At 43.9% G+C, this 9,895-nt stretch overlaps 1 protein-coding gene across 7 annotated transcripts in view; it reads left to right on the top strand.

Annotated features, from left to right (window-relative positions):
• Window positions 1-9,895, top strand: part of Map4 (microtubule associated protein 4) — a 171,084-nt gene that overhangs the window by 127,207 nt on the left and 33,982 nt on the right. For 6 of the 7 annotated variants that reach the window (XM_023700697.1, XM_023700695.1, XM_023700698.1 and 3 more), the window contains exon 9: window positions 952-4,284. The exons of the other annotated variant lie outside the window; for it this stretch is intronic. In XM_023700697.1, coding sequence (XP_023556465.1) covers window positions 952-4,284 — 3,333 coding nt within the window. The remainder of the gene's footprint in view (window positions 1-951; window positions 4,285-9,895) is intronic. 7 annotated transcript variants of the gene reach the window in all.

The following is a 9,895-nucleotide window of genomic DNA, read 5'->3' as shown; positions in this document are numbered from 1 at the left end:
TTGAAACAATAGGGACAAAAATAAAAGGTACTATTTTAAACATTTTAAAGTTGTTTGAGGCTGGGAATAGAGGGCAGCAGCACAGCACCTGGCAGGTCCAAAGTCCTGAGTTTGATTCTTGGTACCAAAAAGCAAAAATGAATAAATAAAAAATAAAGTTGTCTGCAGTCTATTCCCTGGGTCGGACCTAACAGGAGTGGTCTTAGCCTGCTCTTGCTTGTTTGGGGCTGGGATCTATATTGTGATTCTGGACCTTCTTCTGAGCATTGTAACTGGTTTTAAACTGCTTAACATTGTATCTGACTATTGGGAAGTACATTTAGGAACAGAACATTAAAATCTAACATATTTGTCTTCCCAAGTAGGAAGCTCTGCTTCTGGAATGAGAAGAATTTTTTTTCTGGCCAAAAAACAAATTCACTGTCATTTTTTTTCCCCCCCTTTCATTTAAATAGCATAAATCTGGTCTTCTGTTTCTCTTCCCAGAGCTAAGCTTGTTAGTTTGACAGATTCATGTTATATTAGTGACAGACTCTTAGAATTATAAATTCTATTGAAAATCATTAATAAGTTTGTTCAATCAGTACATAAATGTCAACAAAAAGGACAAGCACTAGAAACTTAGCTGTCTTATAGAATTGGGACTTAAATATGAATTAAGAAAAATGACAAATAGAAATAAATGAGGTTTTCAGCTTATTATGAAAGTTATACTATGCTTATTATAGAGGTTAAAAGATTTGAAGTATTTGAAAGTTTAGTAAGTATCTTTGACCAAAAAAGACCTATGCCTGAGGTGATGACCTTTGCTAAACCTAGTTAAGTGGTGAAAAATGTTTAGAAAACTGATGGTGACAATGGACTACTTAACTGAGCCACTAAATGAACTTTTTAAAGGAACAATAACAAGGAATTTGTTGTTGGAATTTTAGCTGACTTCATGTGTTGCAGGTGCCCCTCTCACACAAGGCAGACAAGTTTGCAGACCCAGTGACCGCAGGGCAGCCCGGCCCAGGCCTGCCAGGGTCCTTGCTGAGCTGCCGGGAGGCTCTCCTCCTTGGAAGACTCTTGAGCCCAGGCCAGGCCCTGGCCCTTGGGCTGAGTCGGATTGGGTCTCTGGCTCATCTTTCTGTGGTGAGCCTGGGAGTCAAAAGAAGAGCATTCGTACTGACTGCCTTGAACCCCAGAGGGATCTTGGCAGGGAGGCTTGGGATATAGAACGCACCCCAATGATGTTGAAGAAAAAGAAGAAGAAACCAAAGCAAAAGAGATATGCTCAACCCCAGGTGGGTGGTCAGTGGGAGGACAGCAGTGCAGAAGAGCCTAAGAGTCATTCCTCTGCCACTGGTTCCCATGAGGTTGGTGTCCTCCCCAGCCAGTCTGCTGTGCTGGACCCAGAGTATGGATTTGTTGCCAGAGAAAACATGAGAAGGGAGCATACGCCTGGCTCCAGAGCAGCGAGACCAGGAGGCATAAATTTCACCTCAGAGAGTCTGAGAGCTCCTTGTCCAGAAGACCCTGCAGCAACTGCAGTTGGTACTGAGTCCAAACTAAGAATAAAGGAAGAGCGAAAAGATAGCAGTTCAGTGCCACAGAGCCAAGAAAAACTGCCACAGCATGGTGAATGCAAGTCCAAACCTGCAGTGCTCCTGAAGACTCCTGTGGAGAAAAGCCAGACAGGGAGTCCTCATGGTGTGAAAGGACCCTTGACCAAAGTGCCTGCACACACATTGGCAGCTCCTTCGGAGATCAAACCTGAAGAGAGTGTGACTTGCTCACCTGTCTTGGACCAGAACATTATGGGTACAGTTTTAAAACCTTCATCAATGAAAGAACTCCCTAATTTGACTGCCACTTTGACACATAAGCCAATAGAAAATAGTCTAAAAGAAGGGAAGGATGAAAGTAAAGTGACTAAATTGCAGGATGTCAAGCAGAAGGAATTTTCAGAAGAAGCCAGAGAGGTTAAAGAATCAAAAAAGGAAGTGCTTTCCAAGCCAAAGGAAGAAATCAGTATCTTTGCTTTTGAACAACCATGGGGGCAAGTGTTAGGTCAGGCTCCTGAGCAAGGGAATGAGCCAGTGAAGAGAATGACAGGTGATGGCAGAAGCAAGAAAGGGCGGGGAAGTTCTGGAAGAGTGAGGGTGGGTGCTGGGAAGGGGAGAGCAAAATTGGAGTTTCCTTTGCTAGATGGTGAGGATGGAAGGGCTGTTCTGGGGCCAAGTGAAACTGTCCCTAAGACTGAAAGACTGACTGCAGAAGATAGGAGAGCGGGGCTGGGGCTGAGCACTTCAAAGCTACCAGGGACCTTGACTGGTCTGCCTGAGGCAGGGCTGATGGAGGAGCCCAAGGAGCTGAGCAGCCTGCGGGGAGGAAGTGCCATTCAGGGCCTGAGTCACTTGGAAAATGGGTCAGCCTTGCCTCAGCCTTCTGATGCTAATAGGATAGAGAGCAGAGCCTCAGTCAAAAATACGGGTGTCAGTAATCAGAGCAATCAAGGCAAGTGGTCTTGGGTGGATCATGAGTCCACTCCCTGGATTTCTGAAAAACCCAGAAAGAGAGATAATGAAGGCAAAACCAAAAAGTTTAAAAATAATTACCCCATCCAGATTGCTAGAGGGGAGAACAAGGAGGAAATCCTCAACTCACCTTTTGTGGAGAAAGGTGGAGACAATACTAGTAATATTTCCCTGCAAAACAACGAGTTGCACCTCATTTTCCCCAAAGCACCAGACCCCATGCTCTCACATACATCAGATGTACTCGTGGAAGTAGTTGACAGAAAGGGTAAGAATGTTGAACTTAATTCTGTTGAACCTGTGACTCTTGAGGAGAGCAAAACACACACAATCAAGGAACCAGCTGCCAGGGTGACAGACGTGAGCGCTCCAGACCAGAGTCAAGTGGCAGAAAGTTTTCCCTCTGTACTGTCTGAGGAGATCAAGACTAATGTAGACAAGGGACTCACTGCAGTGGCTGACAAGTCAAATAGCAGGAATAATGTTGGAAAAAATAAAAAAGTTAAAAATAGTTTTCCTGAGAAGCACATTCTGGAGAATAAGATAGATGCAGCAAAAATGCATGTTGCCATGGAAACCTCAGGGAACCACAGAATTGAAGGGATGGGCTATGTGGACGAAAATAGAAATATTACATTTACCTGTCCCAGCACACTGTCAGGGCTGATAAGTAAGTCAGCTACTCCAGAGACTGTGGAATCAGCACCCTGTGAAAAGCTGCCCCCTCTCGCTCCTCCAGTGGTAAAAGGAAAGGATTCCTTACCAGACACCTTGGCAAAAACTGGGCAAGAAATAGCCCCGGTTCCGATTTCCAAATTATTAATACAAGATTGCGGCAAGAAAGATGGAGTCCTAGAACAAGAAAGACCCACAGACACCTCTGCTGTTCCGTCTACTACAAACAGAGCAGGAGTTGCCCCAACTTCCGCAGCAGCCCTAGACACAGTTAACGGTAATGCAGATCCCTGCTGTAAAAACAAAGGTGAGCTTGATGATCCTGTGCAAAAAGAACCAGAGACAGATGAAGGGCGTGTGGCGGGAGAATCGGAGTCAGGGCACCATGATGCCTCTAAGTGCTCAGGACAGCAAACTGCAGAGCCAGCACAATGTCACCTCACTGGAGTACCTGCAGACCAGAACCTGCCAGGAGAGGCCCAAGGTCTCAGAGCAAAGGCAGACTGGGGTGGCTTCCCAGCACATCCAGCGAACCCAGAGCAGGCAGCTGTGAGAGGCTCTGTACCAGCCCAGATTCCTGACTTACTGGGAGACAAAGCACAAAAACTCAACTTCTGTGCGGACCAAAATTTAAAAGACAGAGATTCTAGGGGTTCAGAGAATTTGGAGAAGGAAATACATTTAACTCTTTTGCCTCCAAAAGGTGAAAAAGATAAAACAAAAGAGATTAGTCTGGTTTGTAAAGTTACAGAATTGGAGTGTGGATCCCTGCCAACACCAGAAGTCCATTCCAGTTTCTTATGTGGCAAAGTTGCAGTTCCTCCTGCAGGGACAGATGCCAAGTTAGTAATGACTGCTTCTAAGGGTCTTCAGCTTCCAGAACTCAGTGATAACATTGTAGAAGCACCTCAGAAAATGGCAGAAAGATCTGAACCAAAGACCCTGGCTGAAGGGAGGAAGGAAGATAAAAGCAGAATGGCCGAACCAATGAAAGGCTACATGAGGCCTACCAAGTCCCGAGGACTTACTCCACCTTTGCCAAAGTCTGCGGTCCAGGAACGAGAGAGACCCCGGCAAACTAAGTCCAGTGGTATGAGCCTGCCATGGAAAATGTGTGTGCTTATAGCTTTTGAATCAGCATCCAGAAGGCAAAGCTTGTGCCTTGGTTCCATCCAGACTCTAATCACTCTCGATAATCACTTGTTTGTTGGCATGAAACCTGTAGCTGCTACTTACATGCTTTCTGTGGCCAGGGTGTGCCTCGTGTCCAGCTTGAGAAGGTTGGTGACTTGGATGCATGCCTTTTTCTCAGCACACCAGACCTGGGGTTTTAGGCGAAGTTAATTAGAAACCCTATTACCATCTTCCGTTCTTAATTTTAAAAACAAATTGTGCTTCCTAACGAAGGGGGATATATCTCAATGATAGAGTACTTGCTATCATGTGTGAGGTCCTGCATTCAATTCCTAGCACTCACTGCCAGTAAAAAAGGGCCTCCTATGTGGAAAGTTTACAAAAAATTTTAATTATTTGATGTAAGGATTTACGGTAGGAAAGAAAATACTCATGTCTAACCTAATATGTGAGTTTTTAAATTTTTTTTTTTTTTTTAGTATCTGTGTAGTTACACTGAGGGAGCAAAATGTCTAACTAGCTGTTAGATCGAAAAAAGTTTATCTTCTTCTGTGGGCATGGTAGCCTCAGACCAGCATTGCAGGCACAGACTTCATTTCTAGTAGTGGGAAATCATCTCTCAGTGATGTAGCCACATTCTTTGACCAGGTTACTGCTTACAGCTCCTGGCTAACAGTTGCATTGGCTTATTTTGGGGCATACTCAGTGTCTGTGAAACACAGTCTATAAAACTGATGGTTGTTGGGGTCCTCATAATTTTGCTCTTTTGGACTTTAATCAGTCAAGTAATTAGAAAGAAATTGATATGGGGCATGATGGTGTGTGCCTTTAGTCCCAGCACTGTGGAGGCTGAGGCAGGATTGCTGGGTGTTGAAGGCCAGCCTGCACTATATATACAGCAAGACTGTAAGCAGGTGGGTTACGTAGATAGGTAAGTAGGTAGATAGGTAGGTAGGTAGGTAGGTAGGTAGGTAGGTAGGTAGGTAGGTAGATAGATCATTTAAAATTTAGAAATAGTCTTTTTCTTGCCCTGAAAAGCAATAATGACTTAGAATAATGACTTTCCTGAGCCTAACGACTTCCCTGAGCCTAACCTTCAGAACTTGTTTCTTTGCCTTTGAGGTTTTCACAGTCTACAAAAGATGCTGTCTCTTAATCACAGCTTCCCAGCATGCATGATACAGCTGCTAATTAGAAATTTAAAAACCAAAAGCACTGTGGTGAATCTTAGTAGCCGGTCTGGTTTCTGCAGAGGCTTTGCTGTGATAGTGTGTTCTGCATGGTGTGGGCCTGTTCTTGGGGGTAGGTGGGGCTATGCATGAATCTGTACCCAGTTCAGAATACTTGCTATGAGTGAAACATGCTAACCATGGTTATTTTCATATGATAGTCTCATAATTTCTGCTTCCCCCCGCTTTCCTGTAGCTACACTTATCACCAAGGCAGAAAGTCATACAGTCATGTTTAGAGGACCTTCTAGCATCCTGTCCAGATCTTTAATTTGGATTTCTAAACCCTCTCTTTAGTTTCTAAAATGACATGTAAATTTCATGAAACCATAGCCTGTATTTCCAAAGAAACATTTTTGTTTTCCTTTGCTGTTTTGGTTGGTTTTTGTTTGTTCCTTGGTTTGCAGCACTGGGGATTGAACTGAGGGTCTTAGCCCTGACCCAGCCTTTTTTAATTTTGAGGTGGGGTCTTGCCAAATCTCCAAGTTGCCCAAGCTGAGCTCCAGCCTGCAGTCCTCCTGTTCCTGTCTTCCAAAGTGCTAGGATTGTAGGGCTGCCTTTGTTGTTGAGAAGCAGGTAGATGCTGCAGAGGTCGCAGGCCCTGTGGTGGGCACGCCAGCTCGGGGTTGGGGGTGTGCTGGGAGTGGCCTTTAAGAGTATTGAGGGAGGGAGAGAGGGACAGAGTGAGCCTTAGATAGGGTGTATTCTCTAGGACACCTATTCCCTATAGACATTGCATACTTTTCTTTAAAAAACAAAACCAATACCAAAAAAGAATTTTGCTGTGATTCAGGCTGGCTTTTTACTCACTGTAGCCTAGGGAGCCTTTACCCTTCATTGTCCAAGAAGTGGTATTGTATGTCCAACAACATTCTACACTTTTTTAGGCAATAACTTTGCTATGAGTTCAAAGCCAGTCTGGGCTACATAGTAAGACCCTATATCAAAATAAATTAATTAAAAAAAATAAACTATCCCAGGTCCAGGTTGAATTTTCCTCTTGAGCAACACAATGCTGTTCACACTTACAAGTGTGAGCCTGTCACTGTACGGTGAAGCTGTGCACTCTTAGCATAGCTTATTCCAGGGTGTCCAGGAACAGGCACAGGTGCTGGGCTCCAGGCAAGCAATGGCTCCAAGGCAGGCACTAGTGTCTGTCATCCATTACTGGTAGTAGACTGGCCTTAGTAAATGTCACCTTCCTCCTCTCTAAATCATTAGTGGTTACTGTCCTTCCATATGCTGCTGACTCTTCCATGTTTGTTCTATCCTCGTTTGTCCTGTGGTCAGATGTCCCCCATAATTTTCAGTATATCATCAGTAGAGATATTAGTGATATGAAGAGAAATAATAACACCATTTGTTGAGTGAAGATCATGACTGTTAACTATAGATGGATAGGAGATAAGATTAGCTTCTCTGTTATCTCTGGTGCATGCATAGGAGTACACACAAACATGCACATACACTAAGACTATAAAAGAGTCTTTCCATTTTACAGGTGAGAACATGGGCACTATCAGGATTAATGCTGGGCCAGGGACAAGCTCAGCACAGTGCCTCCCTGGCTAGGGCAAGCTTCTCAGTTTGATTCCTGGTACAAAAGGGTGGGGAATATATATCAAGATTAATAATGGTGCAGTTAATGATATAGCTGAGCTAGACTTTGTATTTGGCACAGAGTCTCGCTATGCAGCTCAGACTGGTAGTGATCCTCCTGTTTTCATCCTCTCCAGAGCTGGATTACAGGTATGCGCCACCACACCCGGTCTTGGTGGCCTGCTCAGGGCTCTGCGGTGGGGGGAGGGGGGCAGCAAGGCCTATGGTGCCAGGGATTGAACCCCGGTCACTGTGCTTGCCCAACCAGGTGCTTAGTCTGCTGAGCTATCTCACCAGCCCTTGAGCTAGACTTTGAACAAAAGTCTCTTAATATAAAGGCTTGTGCTTTCTTCATCATTCCTATTGAATAACTCTCCACAAGTTTCAGATACTTTTAAAGGAAAAGATGAGCACTGGCAGTTAGTCACTGTGTATTTTTATTTTAATTTCTAGGTATCAGGTAAGCTCTTTTCCAGCTGGAAATGTAAAGCTACATGATGAGGGCTTAAATTGTGAAACAGATGAATTCAGGATTAGTGTCTAGGTCACTTAGAATTTGTGGTGGGTTCTGTGTCACTGTTCATGTTCAGCAAAAATTTTACATGTATTTGATGCCTAAACACAGGATTTTAATTATAAATTAATAACCTTCTTTGGTTTTTAACCTGTTTTGAAGGAGGAAAAATGGGTATATAGTTCTAATTGCTGCCAGCTACAATTTTTTTCTCTTCTTTGTCAGGCCACTCTGAAATTTAGGGGAAACTTCAGAAGGCTTCTTCACATACCATGTACATTGTTCTAGGCAAGAAAGATTTGCAGAACACTGAGGAATCTTGAGCTCAAGCTGTCAGAAAAGCTCTTTCCCGGTATGCTGGCACACCCCTGTGATCCCAGCACTTGGAGGCTGATGGCAGGAGGATCACAGTGAGTTTGAAGGCTGCCTGGGCTCCTTAATGAGTTTAAGGCCAGCCTGCGCTATGTAGTGACACCCTGTCTCAAAAAGAAATGAAAAACCTTGTGGATAAGATGCATAGTTTAAAAGGATATTCCATATTGGATTCTAGTATCTGCTCTATGTTAGCTGTAGTCCTGAAAACCAAGTGAATGACAGGGTGTACAGAGTCTCATTACCAGGGACAAGATGGTAGAGAGGCGTTTTCTTTGTCATCCTGAAGCCTGGTCTCCCTTTTTATCTGGCTTCATTTCTGGTTCTTCAGTTTCCTTCAGCTCATCAACTGTCTTCCAGCAGCTGGGAATGTCAGTTTATGGTGGGAAATTCTCTTGGTGTGAAACTTGAAGTAATTTATAAACTGAGAATCCTAACAGTTTCAAATTGCCTTGTACATAAATAAAATATGCTCAGCAAAGGAAAAAATCATTTGTAATCTTAGAACTTGCTACTATTTTACAACTGGAGAAGTACCCGCTTGCTACTCTTTCTCCTTAGCTATAGTGCCCTTGGGAAGCGCCTTCTCTCATTGCTGCTCTCACCCTCTGTGGCTCTTTTCTTACCAGCACAACAATTAAATTTAACTGGGAATCTGTGTGATACACAGCTAAGATAGCTGTTGTTTTATTGAAACTTACTATTTGTCCTACACTATCCTAAACTCGTGTGTCTGTGGATGTGGTACTGGGGATTGAACTCAGGGCCTGGACATCAAGGTACCCAAGCCCTGTTTTTTTGTTGCTGCATTGTTGTTTTTTTTGAGACAGGGTTTTTCTATGCAGTTCAGGCTGCCCTTAAACTCACTTTCTAGCCCAGGCTGTTCTCTCAGCAATCCTCCTGTCTCAGCCTCTCCTGTGATAGGATTACAGGTGTGTGTCACTGTCTTATTCATTTGAGACATACTTGGTTTTCATTCTGTGGGTTTCCTTCCCAGATTTTGAAAATTAATCAGGGAGCATCATGATTTCTTTTTTCTTTTTCTTTTTTGGCTGGCTGTGGTGCCAGGGATTGAACCGCAATCCCCTGCAGCTATCTAAGCTTGCCTAAGCAGGCACTTTAGACCACTGAGCTATCTCACTGACTCAATGATTTCTTGTTAAACAAGTGCTAAGAAATCTTTCTAAACTTTAGTAGAAGGGTTGGCCAAGTAGCTCAGCGAATGGGGCTTGGGATTCGATCCCCAGGCTTGCCCTGCTGGCCCCACCCCCGGGGCACACTGAGAAGGCAGTTGAGACTGGGCATGGTGGCACACACCTGTAATTCCTTCTCTTGGGAGGCTGTAAACAGGCGAATACTACAAGTTCGATCTAATAGTGAGACCCTTAACACCCTGTAGACCCTTCCCTAAAATACAAAAAATAAACTTTAGTAGAATATGATTTTGCATATATGTATTATACAACCATATTTGTTTCTAGGTAAAAAAAATAAATTTGTAGCTTAACAATCTTGAGTTTGTGTCAGAGAAGAATGTCGTCAGTCATTGTAATAATAGAATTATTGACGTTAGAGGCAGGGCCTGCCATTTAGCTCAGTTGTTTTAGCACCTGCTTTTGCAAGCACAGGTACCAGCAGTCAGGTGCCAGATACAGGGTTCCATCCCCAGGGGCTGGGGAAATGGCTCAGTGGAATAAGTGCTTCCCTGGCAAGCACAAGGGCCTGAGTTCAATCCCCGGTTCCACAAAATACAAACAAACAAAACCTTCAGGGTTCCATCCCCAGCTTCATATACCTTACTAGACCCGCCCTTAAGGCAGCCTGAGTCAGGAAAAAAAAAAAAAAAAAAAAAA

Source organism: Octodon degus, unplaced genomic scaffold, assembly GCF_000260255.1.
Source record: "Octodon degus isolate 3935 unplaced genomic scaffold, OctDeg1.0 scaffold00126, whole genome shotgun sequence".
In the NCBI taxonomy this organism is placed as follows: Eukaryota; Metazoa; Chordata; class Mammalia; order Rodentia; family Octodontidae; genus Octodon; species Octodon degus.
Note: the sequence above shows the minus strand (reverse complement) of the source record. Positions and strands in the feature narration are given on the sequence as shown.